Source organism: Syngnathus scovelli, chromosome 3 (assembly GCF_024217435.2).
Source record: "Syngnathus scovelli strain Florida chromosome 3, RoL_Ssco_1.2, whole genome shotgun sequence".
Lineage (NCBI taxonomy): Eukaryota > Metazoa > Chordata > Actinopteri > Syngnathiformes > Syngnathidae > Syngnathus > Syngnathus scovelli.
Window position 1 is genome coordinate 4,805,790 of NC_090849.1, and position 17,354 is coordinate 4,823,143.

The 17,354-nt window shown below is 45.0% G+C and overlaps 1 protein-coding gene across 4 annotated transcripts in view; it reads left to right on the top strand.

The window, feature by feature from the left end:
- The window catches only part of oclnb (occludin b), a 56,581-nt gene that overhangs the window by 11,476 nt on the left and 27,751 nt on the right, over nucleotides 1–17,354 (top strand). For 3 of the 4 annotated variants that reach the window (XM_049762370.1, XM_049762366.2, XM_049762367.2), the window contains exons 2-5: nucleotides 11,583–11,659; nucleotides 13,052–13,760; nucleotides 14,708–14,866; nucleotides 16,498–16,613. In XM_049762370.1, coding sequence (XP_049618327.1) covers nucleotides 11,607–11,659; nucleotides 13,052–13,760; nucleotides 14,708–14,866; nucleotides 16,498–16,613 — 1,037 coding nt within the window. In that variant the 5' untranslated portion in view covers nucleotides 11,583–11,606. The remainder of the gene's footprint in view (nucleotides 1–11,582; nucleotides 11,660–13,051; nucleotides 13,761–14,707; nucleotides 14,867–16,497; nucleotides 16,614–17,354) is intronic. The other variant, XM_049762369.2, reaches the window with a different exon arrangement.

A 17,354-nucleotide genomic window follows, 5' to 3' on the forward strand; every position in this document is an offset into this window, starting at 1 on the left:
ATCGCGATTAGCAAGCCGCTTCGGGCTAATGCTAACCGGGCTAGCGGGCTGACTACAGCTCACGTCTGTGTCCGCCACAACTACTGTTATCGCACTATTCTGCTCTAACTGGCGGACACGTCCCTCTAGCAGAGATAACTTCTCTAAGAGAAGGGTACAGTTGGTGCACGAAGCCGTACAAACCTCTTGGTCCACTGCCATACTTTGTGTCCGAAGAGCGACGATCGAGAGCCTAATGGCGACGTGGGCGACGTGGGCGGAAGCGACTCCTGTTAGAGATTTGCTCACTCCAACTTATTTTGCAAGAACCAAACAGGAGACAAGCAAGTTCTTTTAGACACCTGCAGGTGGAGAGTCCATTCGTCGCTGTCTGAACAGCGATTATCGAATGAAGTCTGAAAGGTCTCCTTCCTGCAAGGGCATATTTATTAGGAGGAACAGAGTGGGGGTGAGAGTGGGGGTCAGAGTAGACAAATGGCCGAAGCCCCTGGCTGATCAAAGCACAGCAGGGGGTCCTTCACGATGTTGTGTGAACTAAACAACTTTGATTGCTTCCTCTGCAGCTAGTCACTTTGTTCTACTACTTTTATTAAGACAGGACAACCGAGTTTAAGTATTACAGGTTACATTCCAACATAATCATAGGATCAAACTAACCTGAAAACCCTAACATCTCCCTCCTGATTTATCATATGATTATGCCACCCCAAACAACAACGACAAGCAAGAAAAAAACATATACCGTAATTTCCGGACTATAAGCCGCGGCTTTTTTCCAAAATTTTGAACCCTGCGGCTTATAGTCAGGTGCGGCTTATATAAGATTTTTTTCGTGATTTTTGTGATGACTTGATCACTTTTATACACTCGTAAAAAGGCTGTGGACCACTGTTGTGCGGTATCTTGAAGAAAAAAACAACAAAAATACTATTTTAAAACACTACTATGGCTGCTGCTTATTCTGGCTGTGTTGTTTGTGACTATTATGAGCTTTAGTAGGAATGCACACTAGGTTACCTGCGTCAAAGGGCTCTAAACCCTTTCTCTTACTCTGCCATGTGACTCAGAGTGGCGCTGTTTGGACCATCTGCATTGTATTAAAACCCAATCAATCAGCATTTAAATTCAATTCTTCTGACATTTTGCTCACCAAAAACAAGTTGTAATGAATGTGAACTTTTAATGCATTTCATTCAGAAGGTTACTTTGAACCCTGAGGCTTAAATGGCGGCGCGGCGTATTTATGGATTTTTACGGCTTTCTGTGTACTGTCTTTCTTTGTAAAAAACTCATGTGCACGTGCGGCTTATAGTCCGGTGCGGCTTATGTAAGAAAAAAACTAAAATATCCCTGAATTTTAGCTGGTGCGGCTTATAGTCCTGTGCGGCTTATAGTCCGGAAATTACGGTATACGTAAAATGAAGAAAGTAGAATGGTAAAAATAAAAACAACAAATAATGATAGCAACACATTCCAGTGAAGATGAGGCATTACCTCAAACTTATTGTGTAAGCGAAAAACCTGCTGGCCAGATGTTATTAGCAGGAAAATTCTTACACGGCCCCGTTGCCACAGGCGACCAGAATGCTATGAATAATAAAAAATAAAAAGAAAAACACAGAAACAGTACATCATTGTATCCATCACTTGCGAAGCATTTTCGATGGTCAAATCAACAAGTTTCCGTAATACATGCTCAACAGAACAGCATCTACGCAATCCACGTCTCATTATCATTATCACAACTGTCACGTCTAAGAAGTTGTATATGTGCCCGTGTTTTCGTCAGCTGATGATGTTCTAGTCTGTAGGTGAGGTCTGTCACACACACCGGCGCACACACTCGTGTCCAGTTGGCAGGCAGCATCGGACAACTCCTGTGACCACAAAACCATGATCCGTACTGAACAGGCACGTGCACTCATAGGATGCAGGTGAGGCAGTGCCTCTGAACTTCTGAATGAAGTAGGTCCCGTCCGATGGTGCAGCCATGTTGGTAGTAGAGCCCTTACACCTTGAAAACGGCTCTCTCATCCTGGCACACAGCGGTGATGTCCAAAGCTCCCATCCAGTTTCCTCCTGGAGAGCAGTCGTCGTTAATGCATTTGTGGGTCCTGCAACCTTGGATGCAACATGTGTAGTCAGCAAGACTTGGAATGGTCCCTCCCGTCCGTCGTGGCTGGCCCAGTTCCTTCTTTTGATGACCTCGATGTAGACCCAGTCTCCTGGATTGATGGGGTTGTCGACCTGTGAGGAGGAAAGATCAAGCGGCAGTAAATTTGTCTTTGACACAGTTTGAGCGTCCTGATCATATAATCTGCCAAGGACTGCTCTTCATCTGTTGTTTGCAACTCTCGTAGTCAATTGTAGTGCCCATTTAATTGGCAAATAGGAATGTTTGCGGGAAGAGTTTGAACACTTCCTAATGATTCCCTTTAACCAAAAACTATTTATGACAGGGGCGTTCCCATTTATTGCCTCCTGGTTTAAAAGAGATTGTCTTACCCATGCCTTCTTTCTCCTCACACGCTCGCACCCACACAGGGTGTGAACACACACACACACACACACACACGCACCCACGCAGACAAAGAGATTCTAATCCATCTCTCATGTAGCTTCTCTTGATAGAATCTCCTATTGGTAACTGTATAGCAGACGTTTTAGCATATAATCCCATACTCTGCTCTCTCACTTCTACTTTTCCATGTCGGTGCAGTCGTAGGTGGCCCGTATTGCAGTCATTGTCTTGTTAACTGTTGCCTTGTGACTCCTATGCATGATTGTGTGAATGTCAAAAATTGAACGTACCTAACTTTCTGACCATCCAACCTCCACTGTGGTGCAAAAAAACTTACTATTGTATTGAGTAGGTACATTGAGCAACCTAGCTTCCTCTTGACTGCCAAATGTCCTGTTCTAAAATTTATATAACTCGACCTCTACGTCTTAAGCTTGATGAGCCAAAATATAAGATCTTGCTCTTGTTTCCTACCGTTTTAGCCTATTTGTTTTATCCAAATCCGTTCAATCACTGACTATAATCTGTAGCCCTACGTATTTTTCAAATTTTTATTTATTTATTTATCAAATCTCCTCAGTTCTGTCAAACTCAGTGCACAATGAACCTCCCTTCCACTTTGAACCAAGCTTCACCAAATTTGGGAACGCCGTAGCAAGGAGTGCGATTTGGTTGTCGGACACTCCAAGTCCATATCTTTTTGCCGCACTTCACCCTATCAAGTTGGTGTTCTTTTGTCGTTGCTTCAGAGCGACCCCATCCATCACTCTTGAATGAGCCCATTGTTCAAATGAGTCAATTTTCATCATTGTGAGTTCCTCCGCTTTTCACTGTCTTTTCTCGTCCCCGAGGATGTTGTCTGTCCTCCGGAGTGTACTTGTCCTTGTCCAAGCACAACAGCAGTCTTTTCTTGTCCTTCGCCAAAGGTCAAAGGTGCTTCAGAGCCAGGCACCATTTTGTAGTTGTTCACGGCTGCAGGCGAAGACTCGGATTGGGTTTCAGGGGCCCTGACACTGAGAATGACAGGCTGGGACATCAAACTTGTAAGACTATCTCCAAATGTAGCTGCTTCCATCAATTTGCTGGTAATGTTTGTTTACCAAACTTCAAATTCTTCTAATAACAGCGGTCTCGTTTTTATATCGTAAATCCTGCAACTCATCCTATTTTTGAGCTACATTTTATCTATAGTTCCAATTTAATCGGACAGTATGTTGTCTTCAGTATCATTATTGAAAACCAACTCATCGAAGTCTGCTTTCCACATCAAGCCCTGATCTGTATGTCTTGACCTCTCACATGTTATTGTCATGCTTGCTCAAAAATGTGACTTAGAGTATGGTGCTGTGCTCAATCTCCCCAATGAAATTGGATCCCACCTCGTAGTTCTTATCGTTCTCATGTTCCTGTTAGCCTGCAATTGTCCAAATCAAAAATGTTTTCTTTTAACTGTCTTTCTTTTGAACCTCTAAATCTCTCGTGTTGCTAACCTATCTACACCAGAACAAAAAATTTACCACAATTTAACACCAAATGTATTCGAAAATTCATTGTCATAAAGTGTTGTATTATTACTATCTTCCACTATCTGTCCTACTCACTTGTTCATATTTTTCCTACCTATTCCACAACTTTCCACTTACCGAAAGTTCAACATTTTCAGTTTTGAAATGTATGCCAAATTCTCCAAAATTTCATTTTTCAACTCTAATTTCTACATTTTTCAACCGATTAAACCTGTTCCAACTTCCAACTGTTCATCATTTTCCTACCTATTCCACAACTTCCCACTTACCAAAAATTACAAATTCGCAATTTTGAAATTTACTAGAAATTCTCCAAAATTTCATTTTACACTTCTATTTTCTACATTTCTCAAGTAATTCAACTCGTTTCAACATCATTCGGCAGCATTCCCCAAGAAGTTATTCGAGGTCTTCGCCTTCACACGCAATTTCTCCAGAAATTGTATTTTCTAGTCTAAAAAAAAGTTCTTATTGGTTTAACTTCATTTTATGACAGTTTTGAGTGGATTTACACAATACGGGTCAAAATGACCCGCAAAATAATAAATGTATTTTATTCTCAACATAATACAAGGGCTAAGTGTATGACTGGAATGTGACTCTCAGTTTTCAGATGACTGGAGTAAAACCTAAGAAAGTATGGTAAGGCAAAGACAATATGTCTGCTTTCAAGGAGGATTTAGGAAATCAAAAGGCATTGACAATCACATTTGAGATATGAAATCAGTTATTTATTCAATTCCTAGACATCTCGCTTAATTTCCATTTTGTGGCAGTAATTATGTTTTAAATTAGATTAGATTAGTTTATTTGAAAGAGGGTGGTGACTGAATTTTTGTGTTAATTGTTGCCTTGTTCATTTAATTGTCCAACTATTGATGTCAGTGTTTTACCTCAACCAGACAAGCAGCTCGGTTTTTGAGGTTTTTGGGTCACTATGGAAAGTAGCAGTTCAATGTGAGTGGATGATCATTTTCTCACAGAAGTTGATTTACTTCTGACCATTTGTACGCCCTAGCTGCCCTATCTCTGAAATGCAGGCTGCGTCCCTGTGCACAGAACACCATTACTTTTTCTCATTACTTTAACAACATTAACAATAACATGAACTAGTATGCACAATTTGTTGCTAGAAAGTAATACAAGCATGATTAAAATAACAATAGAAAGAATGAAAAGGAGAGCCAGCTGGATTTGAAACTACTGGGTTAAAGTAAAAAAACTGCATGCCACAAACAGTCCACTGTGATTTTATGCCTGATTTCATGAAAATACTGGCCATGCTCTAGTTCCATTGTTTCATAACCTTAGTTTCAATTGCCCCTTTATAAAAATTACTTTCTCTCACAAGACTGATAAATCGAGTATAATAAGATATAAATCATGGTCAATCTAAGTCTGTTGACCATGGTCAAAGTTTTCAATAAAGTAACATCCGGACATTAATCGAGGAGACAAGGTAAATCAAACAGTGTTTTTTTATTGTACCGTGAATCATCAAGTTATGATATACAAAACTTAAACTCGGTTGAGCATGAACCTGTGATGATAAATCTGCTCTACCAATGGGCAACCAACAGTCGGTTTCACTGTTTATTATTGTAGTTATAGTTTACAATGGTGTCAAATTGTGCTGTATCATTTTGCAGGTGGTTTTCATATTTGCATAGTCTCAGTTAGAAATATGGGAGTCAAAATATTGGACAATTTGTCATCTGTGAATTTATGGATGTTTATTTGTTGATAAAAGGGATATTTAGAGCTCAGGGAGTCATTAAAGTTGCTTGGTGTTGTTGACATAGTCACTGTTTTTCCCTTTTTAAAAGGGAAACTGTCAGGCAGGGAACAAGGCGGAGGACTCGGATGCAGAGTCTTTCTTTGATTTATTCCAACAAATGATGATCAACAAATACAACTCAAGGCGCCTCTTGCGAGGGAAACACTCGGCAAAAAGTCCAAACAAAAAGCGTCGCACTCGGGCGAGACAAAAAGGGCTATGGGGAACAAGGCACTAACAAAAAGCGTCGCTCTGTGGCGAGACAAAAAGGAGGAATCTTACTGGGAGTTTGGACGTCAAGGAATCGCTGGTGGTCGGGACGAGGCAAGACACACTGGCACAAGACAAGGGGAAGACACGGACTAAATACACACAAAAGGGCTGGGACGCAGGTGCTGACAATTAGCGCCAACCACGCAGGTGCACACAATCGGGATCAGGGAATACAAGACAACCGAAAACAGAGGAAGGAAACACGAACTGAAACGGAAGGGATGACAAAATAAAACAGGAAGTGAAGTTACGACACAGACAAGACAGAAATCCGGAAAAATAAACGTGACCGCATGACATAACCCCCCCCCCCCAGGGCCGGATCCCAGACGGCCCAGGAGCCTCAGGGTGAGCTGCATAAAAGTCCTCAAACAGCCCCGGGTCCAAAATAAAACTAGGCGGCACCCATTGCCGCTCCTCAGGCCCATAACCCTCCCAGTCCACCAGGTACTGCCAGCCCCGGCCCCTTCTGCGCACGTCCAACAGTTCTTTCACCGTGTAGGCCGTCCCACCTCCTACCGTCCGCGGGGGCGGCGCAGGATCTGGCACCAACGGACTGTCCACTACCGGCTTGACCTTCCCGACGTGAAAGGTGGGGTGGACTGCAAGGGACCTGGGCAAGCGGAGACGCACCGCGGCCGGGTGCACGACCTTGGCGATGGGGAATGGACCCAAAAAGCGAGGCGCTAGCTTCCTGGAGTCCCCCCGGTGGGGAAGATCCTTGGCGGACAGCCAAACACGTTGACCCCGCTGGTACACGGGCGCCGGACGTCTCCTTCGGTCAGCCATCCGCTTGACACGGTCCCCCTGGCGGATCAGCGTGACCCGCGCCGCCGACCAGGCACGACGACAGTGGCGCACCAAGGCGTGGGCCGAGGTCACCGTCACCTCCGGCTCACTGTCAGGGAAGACTGGGGGCTGGTAGCCATACACGCACTTGAACGGTGACATACCTGTAGCCGTGGTAGGCAGGGAGTTGTGGGCATACTCCACCCAGGTGACGTTCTTGCTCCACGAGGAGGGGGTTTGGGAGACAAGGCAGCGGAGACCCGTCTCCAACTGTTGGTTGATGCGTTCCGTTTGCCCGTTCGCCTCTGGATGATAGCCCGATGTGAGACTCACGGTTGCCCCTATGAGCCTACAAAATTCCTTCCAAAACCTGGATATGAATTGGGGACCCCTATCTGAAACAATGTCCTTTGGGAAACCATGAATCCTGAATATGTGGTCCATCATTACTGTTGCCGTTCGTTTAGCGGACGGCAGCTTGGGCAAAGCGATAAAGTGAGCCATCTTCGAGAATCTGTCTACAACAGTGAGTATGGTTGTTCGCCCATTTGAGGCCGGAAGCCCTGTGACGAAGTCCATGGAGATCTCTGCCCACGGACGTGATGGAATGGGGAGGGGATGCAGCAACCCCATACGGGCGCCGTGGGAGTTCTTATTCCGGGCGCAGACGGGACAGGCTGAGACGTATTCGCTGACGTCTGCCCCCATGGAGGGCCACCAGAATCGCTGCTGGACGACAAACAGGGTTCTGCGCATGCCCGGATGACAGGGGAGTCTGGAGGTGTGAGCCCAATGGACAACTTGGGACCGTAATTGATCGGGAACAAACAGTCTGTTCTCAGGGCACCCACTAGGGGGTGGTTCGTTGCCATTGGCCTGCTGCACCAGGCCTTCGATAGGCCAGGTCACTGCTCTTACCATGCAATGAGGAGGCAGAATGGGTTCGGGCTTCTTAACTTCCGGATCTGGGCTGTAGACACGGGAGAGCGCGTCAGGCTTGGTGTTTTTGGATCCCGGTCTGTAAGACAGAGTAAAGTTAAATCGATTGAAAAAGAGTGACCAACGGGCTTGGCGAGAATTCAATCTCTTGGCCGTCTTAATGTACTCTAAATTTTTATGGTCTGTCCAGACCAGAAAGGGCTGCTGTGCTCCCTCCAACCAATGTCTCCATTCCTCTAATGCCAGTTTTACCGCCAACAGTTCGCGATCTCCCACGTCGTAGTTCTGTTCAGCTGGCGTCAGCCGTCTGGACAGGAACGCGCACGGATGGAGCTTGTTGTCACTCTTGGCTCTCTGGGATAGAATGGCCCCTACCCCTCGATTGGAGGCGTCAACCTCCACCACAAACTGTCGTGACGGGTCGGGAAGCGTGAGGATAGGAGCGGAGCTGAAGCGGTTCTTCAGCTCCTGGAAGGCCGCCTCCGCCGACCAGCAGAATGGAACCTTAGGGGACGTTAGCGCATGCAAGGGAGCCGCCGTAGCACTGAAACCTTTGATGAACCGCCTATAAAAATTGGCAAAGCCCAGGAATTGCTGCACCTTTTTGTGGGAGTCAGGGGTAGGCCATTCAGTTACCGCGCTAACTTTCGCCGGGTCCATCTTTACTTTGCCCGGGGCTATGATGAAACCGAGAAAAGATACGGTGTTTGTGTGGAATTCGCTTTTCTCGGCCTTAACGTACAGTTGGTGGTCAAGGAGGCGTCGCAGAACAGTCTCGACGTGAGACCTATGGGTCTCCAAATCCGGGGAATAAATCAAAATATCATCTAAATATACATACACAAATCGATCCAAACAGTCCCTCAGAATATCATTTATCATGGCCTGAAACACCGCAGGGGCATTGGTGAGGCCAAATGGCATTACTAAGTTTTCAAAGTGTCCTCGATGTGTGTTAAAACCCGTCTTCCATTCGTCCCCCTCCCGGATGCGCACTAGGTGGTACGCGTTGCGCAGGTCTAACTTCGTGAACACCCGGGCTTGCTGTAATTGGTCGAACACGGTCGACATCAGGGGGAGAGGATACCGGTTTTTGATTGTGATCTGATTGAGGGGGCTGTAGTCAATACAGGGACGTAGGGTGCCGTCCTTTTTGCCCACGAAAAAGAACCCCGCACCCGCAGGCGACGATGACGGTCGAATCAACCCTGCTTGAAGAGAGGAGTCTATATAATCGTTCAGGGCCTGCTTTTCGGGTCCCGAAAGGGAATAAAGCCTCCCCTTGGGTATGGTTGAGCCCGGCAGGAGTTCAATGGCACAATCATACGGACGGTGGGGGGGGGGTAGGGAGGTAGCCTTGGCCTTGCTGAATACCTCGGCCCATTGGTGGTAACACACGGGAACCCCGGTCAAGTCTGGAGTTTGCGAGTCTAGAGCAGAAGGCACAGAGTGCGGGTTAGATTTGATACAGGAATCGTGACAGTTGGGTCCCCATCCCGTTATTTCCCCTGATCCCCAGTCTATAGCGGGGTTGTGGCGTTGAAGCCATGGATACCCGAGAATGAGGGGGTTCATTGGGGAGGTCACGACATGTAGTCGTATATTCTCATGGTGGGGCCCAAGAGACAGCGAGACAGGTTCTGTTATGTGTGTTATCTCAAAAAGTGCCTGTCCATTGAGTGCCTTGGCGTTCACGGGAGTGTTCAGCAGGTCAGTTTTTATTCCCCATCGGCGAGCAAATGCCCAGTCTATCAAGCTTTCATCAGCTCCTGAGTCTATTAGCACGTCAAGTTCTATCTCTTTTCCCAGCTGTCCTTGGGGAGAACTCGCCCCGGGGACAGAGCCGCAGAGAAGGCACTTACCTTCAGGGTCCTCCTCACCGGGCAGGAGAGGAGGAGGTGTCCGAGCTCACCGGAGTAGTAGCATCTACCTTCGCGGCGTCGTCGTATCTTCTCCTCCTCTGTCAACTTTGCTCTGCCCAACTGCATCGGTTCCGACTCCTGGTGCTGCCGATCCCCATCCGGCCTGGGGCGGTTCGCGTCTAGGGCGGAAGGAACGGCTACTGGCACGAAGGCGGGGGCGTTCCTGCTTCCGCGGTGCTTCCTCCACTCTTGCAGCCGGTTGTCGGTGCGGATAGCCAGAGCGATGAGGGCGTCGAGATCGGTGAGAAGATCCAGGGGAATTAGCTGATCCTGTATGGATCCAGAAAGGCCTCGGAGGAAGATGTCATACAGCACCGTCACGTTCCAGCCGCATTCCGCGGCCAGCGTGCGGAAACGGATGGCGTAATCTCCGACGGTCTCTTGTCCCTGGGATATCTGACAGAGTTGCCGAGCCTTCTCTCGGTCAGCGGAGACTGGGTCGAACACCGTACGCAGAGCCCCGACAAAAGCGGGGAGAGAGCGACAGGAGATGGAATCCCTGGCCCATTCCGCCGTGGCCCACGTGCGGGCCCTTCCCGTCAGGTACGATACCATATAGGCCACCTTGGAGCGTTCGGTGGGGAAATCCGCCGGGGACCTCTCAAAATGCATCTCGCACTCAGTAATAAAGGCCCGGCTAAGGCCGGGTTCGCCGGAGTAGCGTTCTGGAGGAGCCAGTCTGGCACCGCCGGTCATGGTGGCTAAGGCAAGGGGAGTCACGGGGGAAGCAGTGGGTGTGCTGGAGGTCGCTGCTGGTCCCACGTTTAAAAGCGAGAGCACGTCCTGCAGTTGTTGACCCAGCTTTCCTACCTGGGCGGCGACCGCCCCTCTGAAATCTGCTTGGCTCTTCGCGAGCCCTCGGATCTCCTCGCCCAAATTGCCCACTTCCCTCTGGTGCTGGGCGAGCTGTGAGGCGTGGGAGCGCACTGCGGCGCACAGGTGCTCCGACTCTGCCGAGTCCATGTCTGGCCAGTGTGTACTGTCAGGCAGGGAACAAGGCGGAGGACTCGGATGCAGAGTCTTTCTTTTCTCTGATTTATTCCAACAAATGATGATCAACAAATACAACTCAAGGCGCCTCTTGCGAGGGAAACACTCGGCAAAAAGTCCAAACAAAAAGCGTCGCACTCGGGCGAGACAAAAAGGGCTATGGGGAACAAGGCACTAACGAAAAGCGTCGCTCTGTGGCGAGACAAAAAGGAGGAATCTTACTGGGAGTTCGGACGTCAAGGAATCGCTGGTGGTCGGGACGAGGCAAGACACACTGGCACAAGACAAGGGGAAGACACGGACTAAATACACACAAAAGGGCTGGGACGCAGGTGCTGACAATTAGCGCCAACCACGCAGGTGCACACAATCGGAATCAGGGAATACAAGACAACCGAAAACAGAGGAAGGAAACACGAACTGAAACGGAAGGGATGACAAAATAAAACAGGAAGTGAAGTTACGACACAGACAAGACAGAAATCCGGAAAAATAAACGTGACCGCATGACAGAAACTGCTTTCATTATTTTTGCAATAATATATCCCACATGCCTGACATCGACATATGTAAAGGTGCCCTCAAATTCGCATTGTAAACGTCACTGTATATCTGTTTTCTGTGTTTGGTCATGTGATGCCAATTTCAGTTGACAACAGAGGATGGTGCAGAGCAAAATGGCAGCACCTTCTTACTGATGAAAATGGATGGATTAAGCTGCTTAATTATTAGTCCATAAATGTGATATTAACCAGAATACATGTTTAGACTTGTATATTATTTCAAAGAAAATATTTGCCTTGAGTTCGTTCTCCTTGAAGTGAACCTGTGTGATTTTGTTACAGAGTGCATTCTAAGTGGATTTCACAATGCCACGCGATAAAGTCAGCATCCCTCCGTACCAGCCAAGTGGCAACAAACAGTGAGTGTATTATTATTTTTATATAACATGATATATGATATACTAATACGTATTTTATGGAATGTGATTGGGTGGCGTGGCTCAGTGCTAGAGCGGTGGGCCCCCAGAGGCTAGGGTTTTCATCCCCAGCCATGGTTGGTCACATGATGCAATGCGGCCTTAGTCGCCCGTGCGAGTATAAAGAGGCCTTTAGTCAAGCGAAAATGAGAACAGCTTCCTATACACATCACTATTTTGCATTTGGTCCCCAGTTTCATTATTCATTATGAATTAATGAGGCAGAAAATATTAATTATGACAGGAAAATATATACCTTTGTATTAGTGCTGTGCACAAATAAGTCGGAATTTACTCGTTGGATTGGGATATTGGCATATTACTAATCGATTTATAATTTGCAGACTCTATTGTATTGTAATCTATTGTATTTCTTAATGTGTGAGAATAAAAACTACTAAAACCACTGGGATGAGATGGTATGCCGTAAGAACTGCTGTGCTGTTTTGTTGTTAGCACTAGTCATCAGACAGTTACAGAACAGCCTGTGTGGAAAATGGCAGTAGACCTGCTTCCTACTAAGAAATCATGCGTCCTACTCATGTAGCGAGGAGGATTACATAAAAGTTGCCATTAAAGGGAAATTGATCACTTTTGGGAAATCACTGGAGTGAGCAAGGACTCACGCATTACATTAATAAATTGTAAAACACAATAGATTAACAATTGGACCAAAACAATAGCCAGTTCAGCAAATGACTCAATGGTAAAAGACACACTGAGATTTGTCCTTGGCCAGTGTTTGACTTGGGATCATGGAGATTAAAGTAAATTAGGTGATGGATGGATGGATGGATGGATGGATGGATGGATGGATGGATGGATGGATGGATGGATGGATGGATGGATGGATGGATTTTAGACTCAAGGTCCAATAACCGTTCACAAAGTAGGGCATCTCAAAACTACGTAAAATAAAAAAAGTCTCATTTAAGGCATCTAGTATGTCAAGTAATGTACTTGAGCACATTAAAGAAGGCACTGAAAATATTTTATAATTTATTTGATGCATTAAAATGAGAACAGCTGCATGTCAACTCAAGTTGCAGGGACAGCTGCTTGGAGAAACTAGCCGTGTGTTTAGTCTGCAGGGGTGGCACAGGGTGGCTCTTCACATTGTGACGTCACACAGTGAGGTCCCGTTCGTTTTCTTAGACCGTAGGAGCTGGTGCTTAGCAATGAATGCTCGAAGATGAGTGAATAGAGGAAAGCACCACTTTAGTGAAGAATTAGCATTTTAACATTGCTAAAATCTAAAAAAATGGTGAAGTAGTTTCATATTGCTCCTTTAATATTGCAAAATGTAATCTCAATTTCTGTTTTCTTTTGTTGCAGCCACAGCAACAGACACAGGCATAGTGAGCTCATGTCCAATCCTGCATTTTCCTACCATCCAGCAGACACCATGCTACATTTCTATCGCTGGAGTTCACCACCGGGCGTGATGAAGATACTTTGCATCTTGATCATCATCATGTGTGTGGCTGTGTTTGCTTGTGTAGCCTCCACCCTTGCCTGGGACTATGATATGAATGCCATTGGTCTGGGTGGTAGCAGCAGCTTGCTGCCAGGCTATGGCTCCTCATACGGTGGCGCATACGGTGGTGCATACGGTGGCAGTTATGGTGGCAGTTATGGTGGCGCCTTTGGAGGAGGCATTGGCGGTTCCTATAGTGGCTACGGTGGCTATGGAGGATCAACACAAATAGATCCTGTTGCTGGAAAAGGCTTCATTATTGCCATTTCTGCCATCACCTTTATAGCTGTGCTCATCATTTTTGTGTTGGTTGTGTCAAGACAACGTGCTGCTCATTCATCAAGGTTCTACCTAGCAACAATCATCATCTGTGCCATCTTGGCATTTTTGATGATCATCGCCACTATTGTGTACCTGTGCGCCGTAAACCCAACCGCCCAGTCCTCAGGGTCTATTTACTACAATCAAGTTCGACAGCTGTGTGCTCAATATCAAAACCAGAACCAGGCCCAGGGTATTTTTCTCAACCAGTATCTGTACCATTACTGTGTGGTGGAACCCCAAGAGGTGAGATACCGTCATTGTTGTGCTTGAGCTCAAGCTTTCGTGAGCACTTTTTCAGTGTGTGTAAAGTGTGTATGCTTACATTGTTTGAAATTCGAACGAGTATTAAAATGAATTGTTAGTATGAAGTTGATGCTTTTGGAATGCTTATGGCTCTGCCTCTCCTCAGTTAATGAAATATACAGAAATTTAATGTTGTGCAAGATACACCAAAATCTCGATTTTACGCGGACTTTGGGGTCCAGAATTTGGGAATTGCCTTAACCCCGAAAGCAAGTTGTATAGAAAGTATTTTCTTTTTAGAAATGCATGTTTTTAGGCAGCTGAAGGGGTCCTGTGTCACATTAACTTACATCAGGCATGTTGTTGTGCAGCCATCTGTCACCGTGTATGCTCCCCACACATCGAAGTCTGTTGACATTTTATTAAGAGAAGCAATACGCAGATGACAATCTCAGGCAGATTAACTAAATCCTTTGGATGCTCTGTGAATTAGAAAGAAGAGAGAATAAAGCAGTCAGTTATTCTACTACTGTGTCCGGCCACGCTCTTACTTGAGAGTGACTGTATGAATGAGGTGTTTCCACAAACTTCCCCCTTTCCGAATCAAAAACAATCCTAGCTATCCGTAACACTGTAATAAAGCAGTCATGAAGCTCAAACAGCATGACTTATTATTATAAAACGCCTTTATATTGGTCACGGAAATTCATCAAATCACTAGTGCTACGGTTTACGCGCTAGTCATTTAGCTTTACGGTCCATATATCATCAATTTAAAATACTACTTGAAAATGTATTTAAAATGAAGAAAATTGGGGTACATGACCAAACTGCATTAGACAGCATGGAATTGAAGCGTGCAAAATCGAGGTTCAGGTGTCTCAACAATCCCTGACGTGGGTTAGAATTGGCTTGACACTGACAATTGGTTATTTGTTTTTTTGCAGGCTATAGCAATAGTCTTGGGCTTCCTGGTGTTTATAGCCCTCATCATTCTTCTGGTGTTTGCTGTTAAGACACGCTCCAGCATCAGGCGCTGGGGCAGAGACCGTATTCTATGGGAGGAGGTTAAGGTTGTCAATGATAGTCACAGCATTGGAGAGTGGGTGAGTGCATAAATTTGTATGGTAGAATCAGAATGGCATAGATCAGTGGTTCTTAACCTGGGTTCGATCGAACCCTAGGGGTTCGGTGAGTCGGTCTCAGGGGTTCGACAGAGCCCCTACTGAGGAGGTCCGAACAAACCTGTTTTATCGTGTAGCTTCTGATTTGCCAGTATGTAATTTGTTGCGAGTTCATGCATTGTGTTGGTTTTGTTCTTTGAACAAGGTGATGTTCATGCACAGCTCATTTTGTGCATTAGTAAAAAACATCTATGTCTTGAATTAAAAAAAAAAAAAAAAAAAAATCACTAACGAGGGGTTCGGTGAAGGCGCATATGAAACTAGTGGGGTTCGGTACCTCCAACAAGGTTAAGAACCACTGGCATAGATGATGGTGGAAAGATGATGATTGCATGTTCAAAAAAAGAAAAAGAAACAGGAAAAAAATACAACCCCTTGTTAAAATACACACGGACGTTTTTAGGGCATGGGGTGTAAAATAAAAAAACATTGCTTAATATAGGGAAGCCTATTCTCACAAAAATATGTCTGTATTAAGTGGATAAAGAGCTGTAGGTTTATGGCGTTTTTCCACCTTTGGTACCTCAAAGCGATTCACACTTCTTCCTCATTCACCTACTGATGACATACCATCTGGGGACCCCTGTGTTGGGAGATTATCACTGATCCACACTTTTCACGCTGCCCCCCCCCCCCCACACACACACACACACACTCACACACACGCACACAATTTAGTGTATTCCATGAAAAATAACATAATTGCACAAGGGTTTTCAAGGGTTTTCAAATCATCCATTGGCCTTCTAACACAATTCGCAAACAAAATGGACCATTAGAACTGGATGGATGGTTTCTTTAAATGAGCCTTTATACACCTAGCTATTGCATCAAAAAACAGACGTTTGCAGCTAGAATAGTCATTTACCACATTAACAATGGATACAGTGTATTCCGGGTTAGTTTAATGTTATCCTCATTGAAAATAGGTGATTTTATTTAATAAATAAGGACATTTCTTAGTGACCCTAAACTGTTGAACGGTAGTGTATATATGGATAGATATATGCCTTTCTGAGTAAAAAATATTTGACGTTGTTGTTGTTGTTTTAATTTAGCTATCCTGCCCTAAATGTTTTCTTAATCCTGGCATTCCACCACATTTTAGCCTGTTTTTTTTATATTTCAGTTATACTTTTAGGTTTATGCAATGTGCTTTGGAGTTTCCACAGAGTGATATACAAGTGGTTTCATGAGCAGTTTCTGGGCGTGGTCGATTGAGATTTTTTTTTTTTAAATGTGTGGACATGCTTGGAACAATATGATTTCTGTAATTAGAAAAAAACTTTGATTTATATTCAAGTATAAACGCAAAAATACTTCCATTCATGTACTTATCCTGCCTGGTTGATTTCTCATTCCAATCAAAAAGCCCAAAGCTGACATTTACATGTCTGTAATGGCTGTCTTTGGCAACATGTTTGTGCATTGGTATTCAGACATGTGTGGAGCAATGGGACATGTTTGACTTGCTGAACAAGTTTTCTACCATCTCAGGAGTAAAAAAAAATGCTGTAGTATAAACAATTGTGTGACATTGTCTCTTGCTACAGGTGAAAAATGTGTCAGGCGAGCCAGAAACAATGCTGAATGATTATAATGATCAAGTCGGGGCACCTCAGAGCGACATGGACCAAATGGAACAAAACAAGCCTCTTTACATGCCAGGGTAAGCCTTGCATTATAATGAGCACATTAAAAAAAAAAAAACAATAATAAGTAGCAATCATGTCCCAATCTAACATGCTTTTAACGGTAGCTTTCACTGTAATAACTGGTTTTGAACAGGAAAGAACATATTGCGGCTACAAATAAAATATGTTACAGGTCACTATGGGTATTTCTTGTAGCTCTTCCCACTTATTAATATAGTAATGTATTATTTCCAGTCAGTAAGATGTATCCAAAACCCCCTTATCCTGCTGAGCTGTGAACATGAAAATTTGCGACCTGGAACAAACCCAGACAAACTGACGTGAATGCGCATTTTGCTTCCTTCACCAATAGTCACAATTTTTTGCCTCTCAGTGGGATAGGGATTTAACATGTAAACATTTAAGTATTTTTTACTTATAGTTAACTATACCCATTATATACAAAGTTAAAAAAAACAAGGTTTACTCAATGTTAACTGACTCACTAGCAAATATTACCCTTTGGAATTCTGGCCAAAAAGTTCCATTTTGGCTTCAGGGGAGCATATTGTTGCACATTTGAAAGGTTTTGTTAATTGAACATTTAGTTTCTGCTTTTAGGTAAAGAAACATCTATCCATCCATCTTCTTCGGCTTATCCGGGGTGGGGTTGCGGGGGCAGCAGCTTTAGAAGGGACTCCCAGACTTCCCTCTCCCCAGCCACTTCATCCAGCTCATCCCGGGGGATCCCAAGGCGTTCCCAGGCCAGCTGAGAG